The sequence below is a fragment of the Mya arenaria genome, chromosome 2 (genome assembly GCF_026914265.1).
Source record: "Mya arenaria isolate MELC-2E11 chromosome 2, ASM2691426v1".
Classification (NCBI taxonomy): Eukaryota; Metazoa; Mollusca; class Bivalvia; order Myida; family Myidae; genus Mya; species Mya arenaria.
In genome coordinates this window covers 67,256,492-67,280,794 of record NC_069123.1, presented here as the reverse complement: position 1 = coordinate 67,280,794, position 24,303 = coordinate 67,256,492, and the positions used below count along the sequence as shown (strand labels likewise).

The window sequence follows — 24,303 nt, the reverse complement described above, 5'->3', positions numbered from 1 at the left end:
TGCGACAGGTGCGGCTGTATGAACGACGCTGTGGGCTGTGATGAGTGCTGCTACGATTGGTACATCCAGATCAGCAGTCTTATATTCACAACCAGGGAACGGGCACTGTACTTCCGGCATTGTGACGCAGCGGTGGCTAGATCTTGATCATAAATAAGAATGCCTCTATTTGTCTTGAGCACTTTAATAACTTCTATTGATAATGGTCAAGATCTGAAAATAGACAAACACATAATTATATATCTAGTAATCCTCTACAGTGAAACAAAAAGATACTTGTACAAAAACAAACAAAATGAAAAAAAAATATTTTCTATACTACAGTTGTGCTCACATTTTCTAAAAATTTAAGTTGATAGGCATAATAGAATAACACATTAGTATAAAAGTTAAGTTGAATATGAATACCACCCTTTGCTACATATATCATTCCCTTTTTATTCTTCTGCTCATGGAATAGATCGAATCAGTATGGTGGGTGGGAAGGGTTGTAAGTGGGTTTCGGCAGGTTTTGTGTGTGGCCGAACAGGCGTGAGAGCGAGCTGTCATTCATTTGATTATCACATAGAAGAAATCGTGCATCGATCAAGCCTTTCAGCACTATCAGTGCTTTGATTTAAGCTTCAGAGGCTAATAAGTAAATTGGGTAACACCCCCGTCCTGTGAGGGAAGGAAGTAGTCTGGATTACTTCCCCTATACGCAGAGGCATAAACTACGGAAGTAACTTGTCTTCGTATGATCTGTTGCCTGCTCCATCATAAAAGATGGAGTTAATTGAAACATATTACAATAATCCGGAGTATATTGAAACGGTAATAATTCTTATAAAATAAAAAGAAGTAAAAAGAAGCAATTATAAAGACTGACTTACTTTTCGTTATACACAATTGCGAATTTGATGATAATTTTCGCACTGGTCTGATGTTTTTAGATTCGGATGAAAAATTACGGACATTTGCATTTTCTTTTTTTTCTAAAACATTTGCATTTTCTTTTTTTTCTAAAATATTTCGCAACTCGAAGCTTAGCAATTAGTGATATTTATTTACATCGATGGAATTGTATCAATGTTTTGATTAATGTTTGATGTTAAACAAGTCTTTATAATACTGAAATAATTAAGATAACAAAAAGGGCCCCAAGATTTACAGATGAGACATCCCTAGTAGGCAGACAATATTGCCTGAGCCATTTGATACATCTCAGATTAAAATTATCTACATATAAGTGGGTGGTCCAACATTTTTCTGTGCAAAAACAGTACCTAACATTAGGTATTCCATAAAGTCTTGATTCAATCTTGGACCTTTTGTCTTTCAACCTATGATCTTTTAGTCTGTGATGTACTGTATGGTCAGCCAATCTGGCCCATACAAACTAGGCCAGATGAGGAATTGAGCCCTGTCTGAATGCAATCTGTACTTACTTAAAAAAAACACTTCAGTTTTAATGAACAGGTTCATTTGAATTTAGAACATTTTTATTGAAGGGTTTGTAATGAAAGTAATATTAACACATTAGGTGAATGTTTTTTAACAAGGCCGCAGGCTCATTTGTCGGCATGAAGCGAGAGTACCAATCTTGTTATGTTGGGTATAGTGCAAAGACAAATGCAACCCTTGTAAGAGCTGCTCTGATTCTGTGAAGAACTCCTATTCATACATGTAAGAACCCGGTTTAATGTCTCTACCATAAGATGGTTAGTTTTATTTAGTTTTTGTGATCAAACTTCTGACCCCTTAGTTATTTTTAGTTTTTGTGATCAAACTTCTGACCCCTGGGTTGGTGGTCAATTGTTTCTCCACTACATCACTCAGTGACACCATTAACTAGCAATATTTCTATGATATTACAATTTATTGGCTACAAATCATTGATATCATTTTAGGCATCAGGAAATAAAGTAAGCAGATCATCAGTGTTATGTGGCAGCCAGAATATTGTCATCAGTGGAAAGGTATGATGGTAGAAGTGTAAAATTGAGCTAAAATTCAATGAAAATCATACAAGAACATGTGTTTTAAACAAAAGTACTCAATAGCAAAAACATGTTAAAGAAAATTAAAAATCTCTAGTATTGTTGCTGATTAGGATGTGTACAGATTTTTTTATAAGGAATGGCGAACTTGAAAAGTGTCATTTCTTTACGCAGTTAATAAAATAGAATTTGTTTTGCAGAGTATAATCATGACTGATTGTGTGATACGTGGTGACCTGGCCAATGTTCGAATAGGAAGACACTGTATCATCAGCAGGAAAGCAGTCATCCGACCTCCATTTAAGAAATTCAGCAAAGGGTGAGCTAACTTCATGTACTGGCTATCAACCTATGGCTTATAACTTGTTGTCTTGCCATTTTAGTATGTCATCAAACTTGACATGGAGGTTGGGCCTGACCAGTAGATGACCCCTATTGATTTTAGGGGTATTTGGGCCAAAGATCAAGGTCACAGTGACCTAAAACGTGAAATGGTTAAGAAAGCTTCTTCGAGTGATATTTCTACAATGCCTGGACCTATGATCATCAAACTTGACTTGACCAGTAGAAGACCCATCTTGATTTTAGAAGTCATCGCATCAAAGGTCAAGGTACAGTGACCTTGGATGCGAAAAGGTTGTTTGAGTGATAACTCGACAATGCCTGAATCCATGGCCCTCAAACTTGACATTTAGGTTGGGGGTGGCCAGTTGATGACCCCAATGCATTTTGAAGTCAAAGAATCAAAGGAAATAACTCATATTCATCATTAAAATTACTGTCATATTTACTTATTCCCTGCTGCTAAGACTCTTAACAGCAGGGAATAAGTAAATATGACGTAAATTTTAATGATGAATATGAGTCCCCAACATGCCTTATGAATTTTCTGGCGGAAACCCTGGCTCAGAGGATACACTTTTATCTGCAAATATCAGTCATCATCTGAACATAATTAAAAACTGTACCTTCCATCCTCACATATAGGTCATAATCTTAAAACTGCCTTAAAGGCATCCAATGTCAATGACAAATCAGCTGTCATTTCGGTCCATGCAAATTTCAAATGTCCAAATAATCCTGACAACATGGCCATCTTTGGGGCATAATCTTTGACAAACATCTCTCGTCCGACAACATGGCCATCTTTGGGGCATAATGTTTGACAAACATATCTCGTCATTGATTTTTGATACCACTTTTGTGGGAAAAGTAGTCTTGGAAATGTAAATAGGGCCCAGTTTTGCGCCTTTTAGGTAGAGAAAACCCACATACTTCTGTCCATAAGTTATTTTATAAATAATACAAAACTTGCTTCTTGGTGAAGAAATGTCTGTAATAAATATGAAGAAGTAAAAACAAGTTAAAGAAATGCATCCACTTGTACATTTACATGCCGAAGTTGGAATTGATTAACTCAATTTTATTGGTATATATGCTCTCCTGGACATGACGGTTACTTGTTTATGAGGATTGTGATACAAGTGCAATAATACATTATCAACATGCTCTTACCAGTATGTGAAAATGATGATCATTAAGTTTCTATGTATTTGCACTTTCAGAGTTGCCTTCTTCCCACTTCACATTGGAGACCATGTGTTTATCGACGAAGGAGCCATAGTCAATGCTGCGCAAGTTGGCTCTTATGTTCATATTGGAAAGAATTGTGTGATAGTAAGTCAAGCAACAATTTTGCAGATTATTTTCACATGGGTTATCCGGGATTTATAGTTTGATTTTCAAAACATCATTCATATATAATATTGTTCACTTCCAATGATGAATGTGTTTTGAGTAAAAAAAGGAGTGATTGTTAGGGATGAACTTTCAGAAAATGTTCATTGAGAATTGTCATGCTTAGAAGAAACGCAAACAAATTGTCTTTTTCAGGGTCGCCGGTGTGTGTTGAAAGACTGCTGTGCAATAGCTGATAACACGGTGTTACCACCAGAAACTGTGGTGCCTCCATTTACTGTGTTCTCCGGATCACCTGGTAAACATACACTGAACCACACTCAGTATTTGTAAAAAGATGTATAAATAAAAACCTTACATGTATTTGAACACCCATTATTCTGACTTATGCCACAGCTTGAAGCCTATGGAAAAACACACAAACTGCTTGCGATCACAGTTATTACATAATTATTTATAAATGATGAATACCATTGTTATTATTATAAAAGAATAAGGTATGGTGACAGAAATGGGAAATGAGGTTTTTACTTAATTATGAAGTGAGATCTGTGAATTTGGTTTTAAACATGATATTTGCAATCATGTTAGTAAGTAAAGGTCTAGCTTCATAATGTCAGAAAACTTCAGGAGGATTTGTTCACCTTTATTACTAACAGGACCATTTTTGTTCAAACTTGAACCAGTCAAAAGTTTTCTTAAAGAGATCATTTTAGGTAATCCTGTTTGGCTACCTTTCCAGGTCATGTTACAGGAGAGCTGCCTGAGTGTACACAAGATCTGATGCTGGACTTTACAGTTAACTTCTACATGAACTTTAAACCAACTGGCAAAGGGAAAGGGAAATAGTGCAATACATTATTATATCATTATTATTTATTTTCTGTATTTTTGGTTACAACACAATATTTTGCTTGACTGAGTGCACTTGTGACTCCTTGCAGTTTCCTTTGCTTTCTTGTTGCTTGAATTGATTTTAAGGATTCTTCTTTTAAATCAGACCAACGCTTCAATAAACATTGTTCATCATCTCTAAGGCCACACCATGTGAGTTTTTTTTAACTATCAATTTGTGTGAAAGAATACACAGCAACCATGCAAAATAAAACATTTTTATTTTGCTTTGCAACTGGAGCAGGCAAAACAAACACTGTTTTTCCCTGTATTATTAATGTTTGGTATGAAAAAGCTTAATTAACAATTATCCACCTTGAATGCCATTTAACACTCATGAAGTACTCTTTCAAAACCATTCTTGCATGATTTGATGCAACATGGCTCCACAGAAAGTGGGTTTGGGTGGATTTTAAAATGTATATTAAAATGTCTTCTAATTCAAACTGATGTTTTCAAACTTTGTGGTGAAATATAACTTGTAATTATCACCCATATATGTCTGTTTTTAAGCTTCTCTGTTGACTTCATTGAATAATATTATTATTTAAAATGAATGGAAATAAAAGTACTCATTAATGTAGAATAAATCCAGTGATTACTGAGAAACTCAAGATATCTTAATTTTTAACCGGGTTTTCAACGGATACCAAGTTATTAGAATGGGGATGTCCTTGAAAGGGCGGGTCCCAAACATTAGTTTCTGCCCAATAACTTAGGTATTATTGATGGATAGTATTGAAAGTTGGTGTGTAGGACTATGTATGTTATGTAAAGAGTTAGCTTGGGATTGCTTTTGAGGGGGTCAAGCTCACTGTTACTTAAAATAGAAAAATGGTTTCTGCCCAACAGCTTGAGTTCAAACTGATGGACACTAAACACGAAAGATACTTAACTAGAATAATTTTCTGTTACGTCTATATTTGATAAAAGTAAAGATAAAGGGTACTCATTTTTCCTAACTCATACAAGAAATTAATTGCCTATATTTTTTGATTGCCCATAATGAAAACTTGGTCTCGTCGCATTGCAGCGCTTCTAGTTTTGTCTTGGCCTGGGTCATCCTGTTTCAGAATATGTTATTTCTTCCCATGTTTACAAAGCAGCAATTTTTATACTTGTTTACTTCTTAGTGCCAAGTTTCTATTACGGTATATGTGTAAAATAATAGAATTTAAAAGTTGTATTTCAAGATATATTTTCATTTAATTCATTAAAAAAATATTCTGTCATTGCCTTATTTCAATGATAATAACCCTCACTGATTAGTTATGATATGTATGAACTTCTTCCTGTTGTGATTTGTAATCACCAATATAAATAGGCAATGCAATAAATAAAGGTTGTCATTGAATAATAACATTACTTATCAATTATGCTTGCGCAATGTGCTATTTAATATCCAGAAACATTTCAAATTCACTGTACGTAGTTTATTGTGATGATGGTAATGCTTGCATAGCTATGGAAGGCTCAAGTCCCAGTTGAGGTGTTCTTTTTGCCTCTGAAGAGGGAACATTGATACTTGTTCCTATCAGGGATTGAGTGTGAGTAAAAAGTCGTACCACTATCATGTCACACCATATTTGGAGAACTCATTCCATACATGTATACATGTTACATAATTATGTATTACTGATGATACAGGTTAAATCTTTTGTACATGATTGTGTAAGTATATATTCTGTTTTATTATGAACTATTAGTCCAGAAAAATGGCATATTGCATTTGATCTCGCCATCTGTAGAAAATGTTGTTCCCATTTCACATTGAAACAATAGATATACACGGGATGACTTCTCCAAATTGTGTGCAACTTCCTGATGGTACCGGTTCATCATGCTGGTACGATTTCTCCTGTACACGCTGTTGTCACAATCAATTGAGCACTTAAACTCAATTGAAACAAAGCCTCAACAAACCTATGATTTCTGCTATCATTCATTATTGTTTGTAAGCCTCTACAAACCTACATTTGTACGACTTCTACTATTACTCATTATCAGCTGTGTGTGTAAAACTGTACATGTTTTCACTGTAACTAAGTGAGCATAGGCTATAAATGTGACAATAAATTAAATCGTTGTGTTGCTTTTTCTCTTGTTAAGACTAGCAGATTAGGCCTAGTAGTTAACTTTTAATGACAATATCGGAGAAAGGTATTGAAATACCTTCAAAATGCAACATTTCAGTCTAGGAATGTTAAAAAACATTCCCCTGCCAACATTTTTGGTTCGCAGGGAGGGACCAATCTCATATGGTTGTGCCCTCTCCAACAGAAATAACTGGATCTGTCCCTGAATAATATCAATACTTGGTTCAAAGTGTTTTGCATGTTCACGAGGCAGAAGTTATTAAAAGAAACCAGGTTTATAGGCTTCGATACACAAATGAGTCATATTAGGACTGATAAAATGTGAGCTTTTGTGACTAAGTGTTTTGAGTTATGGCCAAGGCTTAAGATTTTTTTTGGCTCGATCAAAAAAGCGGTACTCAATGATAACTAAAGCCAGAGTAATTGACCTTGGTATACATGTGAATATCATCACTGGTAACATGTGTATTAAGTTTCATGTGATTATCTTTAACTAAAGTTTACTTATTAAGCTAGGCTACAGCATTCTGAGTGTTTGGAATTAAATCTGTGCTTGGCAGGAGGTCAAATGAAGTATGAGATTTGTGCATGATAAAGGCTTGCATGCAAAAACGGTAAAGCAGCAACGCAAACTTGAAGGTCATTGCAAGGTCCTTAATGTGTTAATTTGTAAGGGCTATTTCATTTAAGCATATAACCTAGGTGGGGGGGGGGGGATGGCAATTTTTAAATCATATATGGTGGGGTGTCTTTTTTCGCTAATTTGCATCTGTAGGTGGTTGTCAAATTGTGAAATTTGCTTCTGATGGGGGGTGTCAAAAGTAAGGCAAAGGTTAGTTGAGATTAATTTTATTTCAAAACTTAACAAAATTATTCTGAAAATTCCTTGAACCTGGAATTATTCTGAAAATTCCATGAAACATGAGAAACTATCCAGCAAGAACACACCAACATGTATATTTATGTCCAAATCATAAAGTAACATCTTGTCACTTACAAAACGGCACAGACTTCCCATTCAACTCATCAGATAATGAGTGACTCTTTTTGTATGATTATTCAACAACAATGAGTTCTTCAGTAGATTGCTTCCTGATACACACACTAGCTGTATCATGCACTTGTACTGCCACTGCTAGGAGACATCTAGCATGGTTTCAAAGTCTGGTGTACACACAAGTCTATGATCAACATGGCCGAGAATGGAGATGTCACCCTTGTTTCCCTCTACACGTACACTTGCCACATCCTGCAATACATGCAAAAACAAGAGAGTAAAAACTTAAAATATCAAGTTGTCACACTCTTCTTATTTTCTCAATTGGACAAGGGGCATATTTCAACAAATTATTTGCCAGAATGAGGCATGGTACACATAATGCATGTAAGGGGTTCTTCATTTAGAATTGAGAGCTTTCAACTTCGGACTATTGAACAGTATCTTAAAGACTATTTTTTGCTCCTACATTTGCATCAAAAACAGTAGGAAGTACCTTGAAATGAATATAAATGACTTGAAACAATTTCAGAAGTGGACTAAGCTCCTTTACCATCTATTGGGTTTGAATCCCTTTACTCAAACAGAACCCCCGCTATTTTCAGGATAGACAAACCTATTTTCATCGTTAAAAAAGAGCACCAACTATTGCAAAATATGCCCCTCCTTTTAGAACACCAAGATGATAAGAGGTTGTACCTTAAGCAAAATTTAGATAGACACTGTTAATAAAGTTATTGCTAATTCAAGGGTCATAACTCTGGAGTGACCGAGGTGACATGGCTGGTTAGCGACCCGGACTGGGATATTGCGTACACAAAATTTGGTGATGATTAAACAAAGGCTGATTGGACAAGACTGATTTGAAGTATAATTAAAGGGTCATCCTTCTTGAGTGACTTGAGTGATATAGCTGGTTAATGAATTTGTCCAAAATATGCCCAAACATTCTGGCCAAATGTGGTGATGACTGGAATAAGCATTCTAAAGTTGTTGATTGGAAAAGACCAATTTTAGGTAATTTCTACAATAAAAGAGTGATTATAATAACTCTCCAATCACTAAAGCAATATGGCTGGTTATGTGAATTTCCCGAGATATTATGCTTATACACATTCTTAACAAATTCTGACCGATTTTAGGTCATTTCTATAATTAAAGGATGATAACTCTTGAGTGACTAAAGCAATATGGCTGGTTATGGAACTTGTCTGAGATATTACACCCATCAATCAATTGATTGGACAAAGGCTGGAAGATGTCCTTTTGGCCTGCTTGCCCATCTGCCTGCCTTTATGTCGCAGGTAAAACATGTCCCATTCAATGAACGACGTATAAGAATTAAAAGTTCATTACATTTTAAATGAAGTTTTTGAAGGCCAACAGTTAAGGGTTTGCATAATAATAACAGGAGCACCTCAAGCAGATGCCATCCCTCGTCTGCAGTTCTCTATCAATCAAGGGGCATAACCAGGGGTCGACACTAACCATTTTTCCAAGGGATCCCGAAGGGACACCAACATTTGAAATCAGGTGTCCCTTCCTGAAATTAGGTGTCCCTTCCACTTTTTACATTTTTGAGCCTGTTTAATATTAAATTCAACATACAAATACAGTGTCTTTTACTTTTCAATTTGTAATTCAAGTATACACCATATTATACATGTTTTCACCAGCATGCAATAACAAGTTTAGTAGCACTGAATGTCAGACGTGAACCTCTGGCAATGGCAGTAAGGTATATTTGGGTCTCTAAGTTGGTAGATTAATGGGTTCAAAAGCGGTAGAGTGTCCAAGTCCCTTTTGTTTTCAGTCAAAAACAAAGATGGATACTATGTAAACAAAAACTTGATGTTGTTACTATTTTTAGATTTTCAGAAAAGAAAATACGCATTTAAAATACATCATGGTTCAGGGTCTTGTCAGATGTCGGTGCTTTTCATTGAGAAACAGTAGGAATATCATATCTGGCTTGTGAAAACTGAAGCCAATATTAAGTAGAGCTGCTGATAAATCAATCAGACTGCCCAACAGGTATAGTGCATACTGGAAGAGCAGATGACCAAAAATTGTGTATGTTAATTTTCACGCCATAAAGTCGCAACATTTTATAAATTGACTGTAGATAATGATTAAAACTTAGCAAAGTTTATTTCTATTTTGATTTGATCATAGCATTAAAATATACGTCTTTAAAATTAACAAAGAATACTGATAAGTTGAATGCCAATTAACAAAGAATGCTGAATGTATGATGCCGGTCTTTTGTGCCATAAATGTTATTGTAAATACTTGAAGGTCGTATCATAAAGGTATCACCAGTGATGGCATCTTTTTTGAGCGGTTCTGACACATAAGCAAAAAAAATCCACTTAAGTATTTTACCGATAATAAATCTCTGTCACCTCTGACCTTGTTGAAAATGTAAACAACAAAACGGAAGCGTTAACCTGTATGCGCCCTGTGTAATGACCAGTTTATTTATAGATTCATGACGCAACTATAGTCAAAAAGTCAGCTATACTTTGGCTTTGGTGTGTCCGATAATAATAATTATGATATCATTTTGACATGCACTGTCAAGAAATTTAGGGGGACCCGAATTTATGTAATAAACTAATGAAATGCTACTTATTTATTGATATTTAGCGTTTATCGGTCAGAAATTTAAGTGTCCCGACGGAATACCAGACTTTCGAGTAAGGTGTCCCTCCCGAAAAATTGGTGTCCTCGGGATACCGGGACCCCGTTAGTGTCGAACACTGATAACTATTATTAAAGCAAGAGTTATAAACCTTGCTAAACATGTGTGTATTGTTTCTGTATTCTGTATTTTTTATGCTGTCACGTAGACAAACCAGGAATGTTCTTCATGAGAAACAGACAAGTTAAAATGTAGATGTTACCTGTAAAAATCCACATGGAGTACCCATGTTTACATCCAGGCAGGTGTTACCCAGCTTAAGCTGCACCCGACCAGATTTACGCACTATTAGTTTACCAATCAAACCCTCATTAAAGTTGTCAAGGTTACAACCTTTCATCTTGTCAGAAAGGTGTTTGTCCTGAAAAATGCAATTTTATCAATTAGTCAAAAGCAATTTAAATACCTGGTTCCAATCAAATGTTATATTTACATGTATGTACAGTGGAAACTCACTAAACCGGACAAGGTCCGGACTGGGCAAAATTTCCGGTTTAGTGAGGATTCCGGTTTAGTGAAGATTTGATGTACGGAGTGAGTTTACTCAAAATATTAACTGAGTTAACCCTAAGGCTTTTGTCCTCTAGGGACAGTTCAATTCTCCGACGTTTAGACAGAGGTTAAGACATGATTAAAGCACTTGCAAAAGTGATAAGCATAATTAAACATTTCTGCGTTTTTATAATCATCTTTTTTCCAAGTCTTGAAATAAAACAACTCGTGTAATTTAATGCTTGTTATGTATGTTTAATAGTTTAATTAATGCACTGCTCTAATTTGATTGAATCATAGAAGTCTTTAGATAACACAACCCTCCAAAATGATCACTAAATAACCATTTCTAGTTCTTTATTTTCTGCAACAAACAAATTATTGTTTCAATCAATTTCCTTTTCACAAGTTTGATTATCGCGCGACGGTCAATCCACAGCGCAATCATCATTATCGATTATCAGTTTTGTGGAGATCCGGTTTAGTGAGTTTCCACTGTACAAGCAAAATTTCACATCATTCATAACTTTTCAATCGTTGAAAACCAAATGAACTACAGAAAACAAAGTTCATCTCTGAACAGTTAAGTTAGGACAAAGAGAAATGTATAACTCTTTTTATACATGCGGCTGTGTCTTATTTAGTGAGATTGCTAGGTAAGCACTGCAGGACACAGCTGAATATTAAAATTGTCCCAACTGACCTGTTTGTCAGCCTCCTGATCTGTTTTCTTCTTCTGGAAGTCTTCCTCTGTGGAGAGTGGCAGGCCAGGCAGGCTGTCTGGCAGTTGGATGTACAATAGCTGGCCCTCATCTGAGGGATCATATATAATAGTACAATGTAGCTTTATACACTATATTTCATAGGTTATGACGATAATCAGTATTATGATAAATGTTATCCTTCAATGTTGACTTTTTGATTTTCAAAAATAAGGATGTTTAGCTGCTGAAGTTGTTGTTTTTTTGAGTTAATATAGACAAATCATTCTGGATGTTATCAAAGGGAAAATGTATTGAAATGTTGATAATGTTTTGTAGGCTTGGTTTAAAAGAAAGTTTTTCATGAGACATTACTTTTATACATATGATTGTATAAATATCAATATAAAGAACCATACCTGATTTCCCTTGATTTGTGAACAGTTCTCCACAAGTCGAAGACAGTGTGGGTGAGTGTCTGAATATGTTGGCCTTGCCGGACATGAGATCACTGGCCACGTCTGCTTTGTCCTCCCCCTCATCCATTGGCTCCTCCTTGACTGCTGGCTCTGGTCCAGATTTGAGGCTCCTCTCTGCCTTCACCTCCAAAGGCAGTTTTACTGGCATCAGGGTTATATCCTCCTCATCAAGGCCAGGTCCAGATATAAACTGTAGAGGAAAGACCAATTATCTACATGTTTAGTTTCATTTGTATTTATTTCAGATTTGTATGCTCTTTCTATGTAATCAAAGAGAGTTTCTTTGATTTTATGACTATCTTCTTAGATTGTCAGATACATCAAAATAGTCCTTACCAAGTTAATTTATCCTTTAATATCAATTAAGGCAATTTAGCATTATTTCTTCATTAGGATAGATGAGTGCCACTCCCTTCCCTTTTTCACAATGCTCCCTGCATACCCATCCTCACTACACTCTACATCTAGCATAATAACATCTGTATGTAAACATAAGGTAAAGCAGCATACATCATCTCTCAGTAGCTGATCAAGGACTTCTTTAGTTTCTTCATCAGTCTTCTCCTGCTTGAAGGATTTCCTGGGACTTGAGCTAGTGCCGCCATGACCACCCCCTCCACCTCCAGAATAACTGTACTCTGAACCTATAGTTATAGAAAATAAGTTGAAAGCTTAAAATTTATCTTTATATATCAGAGATGTTTACAAGCAAAACCTTACAGACATGTACATAAAGGACAGTTTTATCAACCTAATTATTTTTTACTTCAAAGATGTTTAGATAAAAGAGCTTAAATAATATTTTTTTATGCATAAGGCCAAACTAAATTAGTGTTTTGTTCTACAGATTTACCAGTTTTAGAGCAACCACTAGAAAAATAACAACTGTCATGTTTTGACACACTCAATTTTATTTCACCGCCTCACTCCAATTTCTTTCAACCATAATCCCTCAAACAAAACATTTATTTGCTAAAATATGATATATAAAAGATTAATGGCGTATTCTGACTTTTGAACTAAACAAAACTATCTCATGTTACCCAAGGAACTTTAGTTAAGCATGTATCTTTAATTCTATTTAAAAGGAAATAGTTCTAATTGCATGACTAGTAAGTATTCCAATAACTTAAGTTATTACCAGTGAACATTATCCCATAAATCCTGCACCTAATATCAAACATGTAGAAAATGATCCTTATAATAAATATGCAAAAACAATCAATAAGATCGAGCAACATGAACTTACCACCTGTTGGTTTATGTAATTTCTCTGTTGGTCCCTGCTCAAACAATGAATGAGTTTGTATCACATTGGCATTGTTCCTACCCCTACCACGCCCCCTACCACCACGCCCCCCAGGACCTCCTCGACCACCCCAGTCACGAGGGTGGTGCCCTTTCTTCTCCTTATTGTCACTGTTCGAAGAGCTGCCTGGTTGATCTGCAGATGCACTGTAAAAATAATCACAGGTATTAAAATATAAAAGAAAGTAAGAATAAACTCAAACCAAATACATGTACATTCCTCTATTTTGATAAACATATTTTCACCTAAATTGAACTAAAAAAACATCTATTAGTCTCTGCAAGTAAGTTGCTTAATGAGAGTTGATTGCTATATCAAGTTATAATAAAATATGACAATCAAACTTATGTAAGGGTACAGTGTATAAAGTCTCAATGCAATACATCAAGTAGTTGCTGAGATTTTAACCTATGTGTGCTTACATGCAAAACCTTAACCAGAATTTCTAAGTCAAATAATAAAGGCCCTTTTTCTGCATTATTTTCAAATAATTGTTAACTAACTTAATTAATTTAGTAAGTTAGGTGGTTGGGAATACATATCCAAAGTTTCAATGCAATGAATGATGTATTTACTGAGATTATGACTTAAAGGTGCTTTATACATGCAAAACCTTAACCGAGGTGTGATGCCAAGGCTGACACCACCGCCAACGCTAGGATGAGTAATATAACTCTCCTTATTCCTCGAATATTCGACCTAAACATACTTTTGTTTCTAGTAAAAAAAAAACACACCTTGGTTCTTGTTTTGCTCTTCTGACTGGAATAGTTGGGGTGAAAACCTTCTTTTGCACACCTCCAAGAGTCAGGTCCCTAGGTCCTCGTATAGACGGTAATCTAAAATTCAAAGATATTTGATAGATGGCATATTATATCAGAATAAGAAATATTACTCAATTGATCAGGGGAAGATGTTGCCAAGAAATCAACTTGATTAAGAAGTTAATTTAATGAGCCAATTTTGATTCATGTATTTACAAAATATAAGTGATATTATATGAGAATTATTGATTTTGATATTGCCCATCCACATGGCACAGACCAGGTTGGTGGGCTATACTGAAAGATGGCTCAGCTCGAAAGACCATTAATTTTGATCCATTGATCAGAGGATTTCATTATGAATTAGGTTTGGGGATTTTCCAATTTTACAACTTTAAATGCATTAAATACAACTCCATAAATAAGTACTTGTATTAACACAGAGCTCGAATTTAGCACTCACACACTAGCCAAATGCAAGTGAAAATTGGATAAATGCAATTGAGTTTTAAGGTACTTTTTCTTTAAAAAAATAGCATTGTTAAATTTGCCTACTTTCATATTCTTGTAAACACACATAAAATGATGACATATACAAGTTTTTTTTACACACAGATACTTGAAATCAATGATGGCTGATGGCAATAATCAAACTAATCAGACATGGAAGCCAAACTTAAATAAACCGTCCATAAAAACTGTAACTGTAAATGGAAGAAGAAACTCCACATAAAATTAACCTTCAATACAGGAACGTCTGCAAGATATTTTATGCAGACTGCAAATCAGACTAACTCAATATGTGTCCTATGTTTACAAATGTAATGGCTTTAGAAGGTGAATTGTTATGACACAGAAAGCATTGTTGTTGTTTTTGATTACATTAAATTTTCCTACCAAAAACAAAGGGGTGAACAAAAATATTGCGAGTGAACTTCAAGTTTAGAAAGTTGACATTTTCTTCACTCACTTAAAGATGCACTCTTACTCCCAAATGGGGTACCACAATTAGGCCAAAAGTTTTAATTTACCAAAAAGGATGAATAAATATCAAAAGAATAGTTCTTATGAAGGATACCGCGTTTAATTTTAAAGAAAGGTGCAGAAAACATGGCATTTCTAAAGTATGCGACAATAATTCGTCACTGTAAATCTTTAAGGACCCACCAGTCATTTAATATTTGCACGTTTTCGGCTATTAAATAGGAATAACAGACCATGGACATTACAGACCATATTTGGAGACATTACGGACCATATTTTGGAACATTATGGACCATCTAGAGAAGCATAACGGACCATGATTTATAATTTTATCAACAGTTTGTTTTAACTTCATTCTCTTCATCATCTTCATATTTTAATAAATACTTGTATATGAATGCTCATTTTGATAAGACACCTGCCAAATGCCTTCCAACTAACTGTGAAAAATTCCTATGAAACTCCAAACGTTCAATGTTAGAACAGTGAATACAACGAGCACAAAGCATTGTAATATGTCTAGATCATTTCAGTTTTTAGGCTGAAGAAGTTGTGAGGATGTAAGATACAACTCCTGCATTCTTATCACCTGTCACGTGATCTAGGTGCGAACACTCGAATTTTGAATGTGGAAATAATTTTGGAATTAATTAAGAATAAAAGCTTTATATAATTAGTAAACAAAGAGGCCTGTCCGGAGATTCGGACACTGGAATTACATCTGTAAGCGACATTCTAAACAGGACTAATTCTGTGCTTTACGGTGATGAGAATTTAGATGGTAGTGTATTTTAAAGCACAGTTAGTGGAGTTACAAAGGTCAGTACACCCATAGCAGAAAGCAGCAGTGAACCTACAAACCGGGACTTGTTGAATGTGTTGAATGCTGTGAGTGGTAGGCTTGAAACCGTAGAAAAAAAGTTAGGGGCCATTGAATCCTTAGAAAAAAGAATGGCATCTTTTGAGGTAGACATAAAAAAGTTGTGGTTAGCGCTGGATGACCGGGGGAAGAAAGTTGACGCAAGAGTAATACGTCTCGAAGACAAGGTGGAGGGGGTCGATATGCACGCGGCTGTCCTGACAGAGCGGATGCAGAATCTGGAAAAGGAGAGAGATACTCTGCGTGACGACGTTTCATATCTGCAGTCTCAATCCATGAGAAACAACTTGGTTTTCACCGGGGTGCCCGAGGATAACACCGACGGGAACGAGCAAGCGGAAGCGACAGAGCGGAAGCTGCGTCGGCATCTCCAGGACGCCTTCAAGATCGCCTGTGAGGTAGCGGACAGTATTCGTTTTGAGAGGGTTCACCGGTCACCAGGTTCCCCAGTTGCGTACAAGAGCAGGAGTATTATTGCAAAGTTTTCCTTTTTCAAAGACCGGGAAATGGTTCGTAAATCATGGAAACAGCTTGATGGGACCCAATTTTGAGTTTTTGAACAATTCCCCCCGTATGTCATTCAGAAGAGAAGGAAGCTGGTTCCCCAGATGAAAGAGGCGAGGCGGCTGGGTAAGAGGGCGTACCTAGCTTACGACACCCTCTACATCGACGGAACTGCGCTGAGGTGTCCATCCTGTCATGGAACATCAATGGTTTAACTGATTTTAAAATGCGCAATACTGATTTTACTTATTTGATATGTTCATTTTATATTTGTTTTTTATATGAAACTTTGACAAATTCATCTAGTAACGTTAATTTATGCGGTTATAGTTTGTTTAATTTCTACAGAAAATTCAACACATAAACGCACGTAGAAATAGCGGTGGTATTGTTATTTACTTTAAAGACCATCTAGCAAACGACATTCAAATTGTAAAAAACCATTATGATAGCATTATCTGGCTAAAATTGGATCGTAATTTCTTTAATACTGAGGAGGATGTAAATATTTGTGCATCTTATATATGGGGCGAAGGTTCGCCAGTTTACAATACATTTAACGTAGATCTTTTTGAAATTCTAGAAAATGATATCACATATTTTTCTGAATTTGGTAAAATATATTTATCTGGTGTAGGCAAAAAATGTGATTTTATTACACATGATAATGTTAATACTGTTTTTGACGACCTAGACTAAGTACCTGATTATGCCTCTGTTAGGGCCTCTGTTGAAAATGTACATAATAGTCATGGGATTAAATTGCTAGATCTTTGTAAATCAACTTGTATTCGCATTTTAAATGGTAGAATTGGTGACAGTTGTAAACATACTTTTTATTCTCATAACAGATCTTCCGTAATTGATTACTTATTGACCCATGAATGTAACTTTTCATTGATATCCGACTTTACTATTGGCGATTTCAATGAATGGAGCGATCACGCTCCAATACAGTTTTCATTATATTGTAATAATTTTTCAAATAGTTACGATACATACACTGATGTTAAATTTAAATGGAACAATTTCGCACTGGGATTATTACAAAACTAGAAATGTGTCCATAGGACACGGATGCCCCCACTTCGATTTTTTGTCACAGAAAATAAGCCATAATGATTATTCAGGATAATCTGCACAAGGGCAAATCCTTTTCAAAAATTAGATCGGATAAGATATTTTTTAAGTATTGTTGGGAAATAAAGGGCCCTAACTCCTAAATGATTAAAGCGATTTCCATGGCTATCGAACTTGATCAAGGTATTATGGTCACAAACATGTGTTAAAAGTTTGGTGAGGATTGGACAAACAGTTTTCAAGAATTAGATCGGAAACAATCTTCGGGACGTATTTTTCAAGTCTTTTTTTGCAAATAAAGGGCCGTAACTCATAAATGACAAAAGCGATTTCCATGGCTATCGAACTTGATCAAGATATTATGGTCACAATCATGTATGTAAAGTTTGGTGAGGATTGGACACATACTTTTCAAGAATTAGATTGGAAACATATATTTTTGAAGTATTTTTGGCAAAAAAGGGCCGTAACTCCTAAATGACTAAAGCGATTTCCATGACTATCGAACTTGATCAAGATATTATGGTCACAAACATGTGTTTAAAGTTTGGTGAGGATTGGACAAACGGTTTTCAAGAATTAGATCGGAAACAATCTTCGGGACGTACGTACGTACAGACAGACAGACGTACGTACGGACAAGGGCAACCCTATATGCCGCCACTTTGTGGGGGCATAATTACCTGTGTTCGAAGATATTGTTGATAATATAAACTGTTCAAATAGATTGTCAATTAATGATGTTTTAGATAGATTTACGGCTACAATCCGCAGTGTTGCGGACCCGTTATTTTCTAAACATTGTACTTACAGTAACAAAGCATTGTTTGATATTGATAGTTGTACGAAAAATGCGGATTGGTTTGATAATGAATGTGTTAATGCACGGCGATTATACCAAGAAGCCTTACATATTTTTAATTCGAATAAAACCGATATTAATAGAGATAGTCTGTGTGCACAAAAGAAGTCTTATAAAGATTTACTTCGTAAAAAGAAAAACTTTGCTTATTGCCAAAAAATGAAGGATATTGAAAATTTAAGGAAAAATAAACCTAGAGAATTTTGGAAATTTTTTAAATCAAAAAATAAAGTTAACAACTGTAATATCCCTTTGGAAGATTTTAAAACATTTTTTAAAAATCTTAGCAACAATACGTTTGATTGCAATATTGACGAGGCTGAACAGTTTTGTTCAAGTAATGATTTTGATGAAGATAACTCTACATTTCCAGAGTTAGACCAACCCGTTTCTATTATTGAAGTACGTAACGCAATAAAGCATTTAAAATGAAATAAATCAGCTGGTAGCGACTGTATATTAAATGAGTACTTTATTGAATGCGCTGACATATTAACAAGCCACTTATGTGATGTATTTAATAGCATTTTAGCATCTGTTTTTTTTTCCAGAAAAGTGGACAGAAGGTGTCATCATTCCTCTCCATAAAAAAGGTTCTGTTAATGATGTCAATAATTATAGAGGAAGAAGAAGAAGAACGTTTATTCATCGAAAAAGTATATACAGACGATGTGTTTGATTTACAACTATTTTAAATAAGCGCATCGAGTCATTTTGTGAAGCTAATGCCACTATTTTGGATGCACAATTCGGATTTCGAAAAGGTTGCTCAACAGTTGACGCAATTTATATTTCAATGTCTATTGTGCAAAAATATATCAATGATAATAAAAGATTATATGTTATTTATGTCAACATGTTGAAGTGTTTTGATAGTATTTATCGCAATGCTCTGTGGCTAAAGTTGAATAAATCTGGTATAAAAGGTAAATTACTTAGAATAGTGAAAGATATGTATGAAAATGTTAAATCTTGTGTGAAATGATGTTCATCTTACTCTGAAAACTTTAGTTATGCCGTTGGCCTGCGCCAGGGGGAGGTTATGTCCCCAATTCTTTTTTCCCTGTTTGTAGAGGACTTAGAACTATATATGCAAGATAGCATCACTTCCGGTTTAAGTATTGATGACATTGTATTAATTGTGTTGCTATTTGCTGACGATATGGCCATTTTAGGGAAATCGCAGAGGAAGTCCAAAATTTTTTTAAACACTCTTTACTCGTATTGCAAAGCATGGGGATTAAATGTAAATACATCAGACAAAAATAATGGTTTTCCGTAAACGGGGTGGAATACGTCTTAACGAGCATTGGACATATAATGGCCAAGCTGTCGATGTTGTTGATAACTTTAATTATTTAGGTACTGTGATAAATTACACTGGAAGTTTTACATTGAATCAAGAACATTTAGTTGGAAAAGCTCTTAAGGCCATGAATACTTTATTATATATATATTTTGTCAACTATTTGATTCTTTTGTTGGCTCAATATTGAATTATGCCTGTAAAATATGGGGTTTTAGTAAGTCAAAAGAAATAGAACGTATATATTTAAAAGTTTGTAAGCGATTGTTACGCGTTAAAATAAACAAATGTAATGCTACAGTGTATGGAGAACTAGGTAGATATACATTAATCGATATGTAAGAATTATTAGTTACTGGTTTAAGATTTGCAACAGTAATAACATTATAATAAAGTCCGTGTATAAACAGGGCATTGATGACTGTAATAAGGGTTATATAAACTGGGTCTCTAAGGTAAAAAAATTGTTAAATGATTATGGTTTTGCATACGTATTTGATAACCCAAATATTGTGCATGTTAATGTATTTATAAATGAATTTAAAAGTAGAATTTTAGATACATTTAAACAAGAATGGTATGGTAATATTAGTAACAGTTCTGTTTTGAATATGTATAGAATTTTCAAAACTTCCTTTGATTATGAAACATATTTAGATTTAGTTCCAAAGAATTTACGTTTATACTTTGTTAGATTGAGAGTTTCTGTACACCCTTTAAGAATACAAACAGGACATTATGCACATAATAATATACCTCGTAACGAAAGATATTGTTTATGTTGTAATAGTAGGGACATAGAGGATGAATATCACCTCATATGTATTTGTCCATGCTATCGTCAGTTACGTGTAACTTATATAAAACGATGCTATTATGTTAATCCATCTGTATTCAAATTCCATCAATTATTGGTATCATGTGAAAAAAAGGAAGTTATGAATATTTGTAAATATATTAAAGAATCATTTATCATACGCAACTCACTTATAAGTAATTTAACTTGATATAGTAGTTATGAAACATTCCCTCACTGCCAAATTTAACATAATAATTATCTGGTATTCAATTTTCATAATATTTTTGCTTATATTTTATTTTATTATATTATGTTTGCAAGTTTAGATACGTGACATGTTTATATGTATAACTATGTTTATTATGACGATGTACACATGTATAAGTCGAATAAACTGTCTGTTCTATTCTTATTTAAAGAACGATGTTTGTTTGATGCAATATTTGCAAACTGATGTTTAAAACTGGTAAATTTGGTTGCATTAATTAGTTGTAATTATGGCCTGTAATTATCAGCGGTATAATTTCTATCACCAAAGAAATATACTTTATACTGATATATAATACTATAATATTATTACAGTGAGGAGACAGTGGCAGGTAATATAGATATAAACTTACTACATATGTTAGATATAAACAAACGTATTTCTTAATTCAAAAGCTTTATGTACATACATCGATAATTTTCTACATGTAGCTTTCCTTTCATTGGCAATAAGTTCAACAAATTTCAGTACATTTGGTTTTTCCAATAATATTTTATGATGTATTGTTTTCTTAAATCATTATACAATGTACATTCTAACAAGAAATGAAACTCTTCGAGAACAAATTTGACATTTACGTTCATTAACAGATAACAGATTTCTAGTATACATGCTTTGGCTGTCCTGAAGCCAGTGAATTTGGATATGTGTCAGTACCAAATTAAAACATCCAGGAAAAAAATAATCAGCAGAAAATTGCAAATAGCAGTATTAAATGTTTAGGTCCAGGTAATGTCATACATTACCTCTTCTAGATATAATTTTGACAGCTCCTGCACGAAAACTGTTGCCTGCTACCATAGCAAAAGTCGCGAGAGTGCTCTCCCGTGGATAAGAAGGGTACCAGCATTTGGTTTCCATTCCCATTTAATATCGCTGTGGCAGGATACCAATATTTACTGGTTCCCTTCTAATTCCATTCATTTAGTTGCGTTTGTCTCTAAATGCATTCGTCTATTGTCTATATGCTTATTGGTAAATGCATACTGCTATGTTTGATTGATGTCTAATTAAGTTAGCTTTTAATGGTCTTATTACATTACATAAATATTATTAGTAATACTATTTGAAGTTTAATTGTACTCTTGTATTTTAATTAGTACACAATAGTCAATTAAAAGTAAAAACTTGACATATATCATTTATCGTTTAGACGTAGACACTAAGCAATAACATGAAGGAGACTAAAAGTTGAACATAAAGACAAATGCAGTAGTCCATTACAAACACGAACGAAGCAATTGCATGAAGGCACTTACGATTTAAACGAAAGCACTAGCAATTTAAAAAGAGAACTGTCATAATGCAGCATGCATTAACTGGCGGATAATCCCTTCCATAATTTTGATGGCAAACTTTTACTATACCATTCTCGTTGTCCTAATTTAAAGTTGTTAACAAGAAAAGTTGTCTTTAATATATTTATGATCCATTTTATTTTTTTAACATGGTCTTGTTATCAGTAATATTTTATATAAATGCATTATTTAGTAAAGGTTTATCAATCAAAGCTTATGTTTGTTATACATGTGTATGTATTGATTTTAAATACAAATATCACTTAAAATTTGCTAGTACTTTTTTTAATCACTTCAAGTCCAGAATCATTACAATTAATTGACTGAGAAAGCATCTCTGTTACCTGGCTCCCTTTCCACTTGGAGTCCCAGTCCTGCCGATTAGGCCACGAGGCAGCTGAGGGTTCTTGTCTCCAGATGCCATCACTCCAATTTATTCAACTATTCTAGGAATAAAATTTTGATAAGAAATGTTAATATCACAACTTTTTTCCTGCAACCATAAAGAAAGATTGATTCAAGGACAAAACATGATATTTTTCTGATCGTGGTAAAACTTCAGATGAATTTGCCTTGCCTTTGATAGCATCCGAAATAGTATGTCCGAATGTTCGATCAACGTTTAAATCATGTATATAATGCGCTTAGTAAGAGAGATATTCGACTTTCCAGTATGTATTCATCAAAAGGTTTAGGTACAGAAAAAGAAAAAAGAAAACATACAAGAAGACATGTCAAAGTACCAAAGAATTGTCAATATTTCATGTTCATTGTTGTTGTTTCACATCATGTCATCTGCATCACTAAGCGCTTTCAAGAGATAAACAAAATTTACCGAAAAGAAATATTGCCAGGTGGCTACACTCTACTAAGTCTAGAGTTCCTTCACCTTGCACTATCGTTATCGGTATATGGAATATATCAGTAAGCAGGCTACATAACAACACTCTCCTGTGAACTCAAGGCAATCTTTCTTGGATAAATGATGCAATTACAGTAATGTCAGTGATATAAAATGAGAAATATTACATAAAGGCAAACGAGTGAAATATATGCATGCAATTTACAATTGAACAAAAAAAGCAAAGTTCGCTATATTGTTTAATATAGTTTTTCTCCAAGACTTCAAAAGGAAACTAATTATATAGATAAAACAACTTTGTTTTTAGCTTATTCAATTTAAGTTCAAGTAATTAATTTCACTGAATGAAAAATAAATATTAGACCTACTATAAAAAAAATATTTCGGGAAGTTGGAGCCAGAGACGTTAAAACATAAATATTATATTGTCAGTCAAAATTTGTTACAGCTTACCACAAATGCAATCTGTAAGAATGATGATTATAATATTGGTCCCAGGTGCAATGCAACGTATTCCAACAGTCGCCAGATGTATGAATGCAGCATGACCAAGAGTGTGCGCCAAATTCGATAGCTAATTAAAATATAGGCTGCATTCTAAGTCAATTAGCAGATATTAAGTAAAATCTGAATGGTTAAGAATAGGGCACGCTAGCTGCTAACCCATTCAGGGGAAATTACCGTCTCACTAATGTCTTATGTCAAAGCCTTACTCTGAGCGTTGAGGACCGAAGATACAGACAGTTTGCCACTAGTAACAGGATGGGAGCCGACTGGAGAAACAGCATTCCACTGCCCTGTAACAGTGAGAAGAATGCAGAAGAATTGCTGGAGATGAAAATGAAAGATAAAATCTAAGTGTTTCAGATCTACCCTAGCTGGCCATTGGGTGCACCATGACTTGACACTAAAATTAGGAAGTCATAGATATTTTGATTAAATATCCGAAAATGGGCTGTGTAACAATGATGAATGCGACGTAGAACAGGGTTATGGGGCCTGCTATATATTTTCGCATTGTAAATACGTTTAGATAATTTAACAATTTCAATGAGACTATCTTTTAAACGTTTGGCATCATTGTTTAATATCCCGACATCACCTAGCCCGGCCCAGATATCGACAATGTTTTAGCAACACCCCTAGCTAACGTTGACAATCAATGTCCTAGAGTCCGACATCAGTTTGTCATTGGATTGACATCTACGACCAATAACCTCCGCCCAACATAATTTTAAGCTGAATTTGAACGTGTAGTTTCTTCGGGTTGTATCTTTGAAAAGTATTTGCATTAGGTGCTCTGAATTGTTTCCCTCCGTCTGCAGATAGCGTTAGGATCTCTAATCA

The 24,303-nt window shown here is 34.6% G+C and overlaps 2 protein-coding genes across 5 annotated transcripts; one reads left to right on the top strand and one right to left on the bottom strand.

The window, feature by feature from the left end:
- Window positions 1–682: 682 nt before the first annotated feature.
- Window positions 683–6,652, top strand: LOC128225223 (dynactin subunit 5-like). The gene is made up of 6 exons (XM_052935311.1): window positions 683–813; window positions 1,890–1,958; window positions 2,180–2,298; window positions 3,545–3,656; window positions 3,873–3,975; window positions 4,420–6,652. The coding sequence occupies exons 1-6, from the start codon at window positions 766–768 to the stop codon at window positions 4,524–4,526; spliced, it is 558 nt and encodes a 185-aa protein (XP_052791271.1). The 5' UTR covers window positions 683–765; the 3' UTR covers window positions 4,527–6,652.
- Window positions 6,653–7,500: 848 nt separating this feature from the next.
- Window positions 7,501–22,912, bottom strand: LOC128244058 (DNA-directed RNA polymerase III subunit RPC4-like). Of its 4 annotated transcripts, none has more exons than XM_052962081.1 (9): window positions 22,818–22,912; window positions 22,439–22,540; window positions 14,087–14,188; window positions 13,290–13,495; window positions 12,551–12,684; window positions 11,981–12,230; window positions 11,564–11,673; window positions 10,571–10,729; window positions 7,501–7,916 (listed from the first exon to the last, which is right to left on the bottom strand). In XM_052962081.1, the coding sequence occupies exons 2-9, from the start codon at window positions 22,516–22,518 to the stop codon at window positions 7,803–7,805; spliced, it is 1,155 nt and encodes a 384-aa protein (XP_052818041.1). In that variant the 5' UTR covers window positions 22,519–22,540; window positions 22,818–22,912; the 3' UTR covers window positions 7,501–7,802. The 4 variants fall into 4 exon arrangements, with proteins under 4 accessions (XP_052818041.1, XP_052818034.1, XP_052818048.1 ...); XM_052962074.1 differs by having other exon boundaries at window positions 22,838–22,910; XM_052962088.1 differs by having other exon boundaries at window positions 22,439–22,535; window positions 22,818–22,879.
- Between the last annotated feature and the right edge of the window lie 1,391 nt (window positions 22,913–24,303).

Bases quoted from the DNA above. Each gene is read 5' to 3' on its own strand.
- LOC128225223 (XM_052935311.1), top strand. From the start codon at position 766: ATGGAGTTAATTGAAACATATTACAATAATCCGGAGTATATTGAAACG. The intron at 2,299-3,544 runs GTGAGCTAACTT...TTGCACTTTCAG, and splicing joins TTTAAGAAATTCAGCAAAGG to AGTTGCCTTCTTCCCACTTC. The intron at 3,657-3,872 runs GTAAGTCAAGCA...TGTCTTTTTCAG, and splicing joins TTGGAAAGAATTGTGTGATA to GGTCGCCGGTGTGTGTTGAA.
- LOC128244058 (XM_052962081.1), bottom strand. From the start codon at position 22,518: ATGGCATCTGGAGACAAGAACCCTCAGCTGCCTCGTGGCCTAATCGGC. The intron at 12,685-13,289 runs GTAAGTTCATGT...CTATAACTATAG, and splicing joins ATTACATAAACCAACAGGTG to GTTCAGAGTACAGTTATTCT. The intron at 7,917-10,570 runs GTAACATCTACA...CATGTATTGCAG, and splicing joins CTCCATGTGGATTTTTACAG to GATGTGGCAAGTGTACGTGT.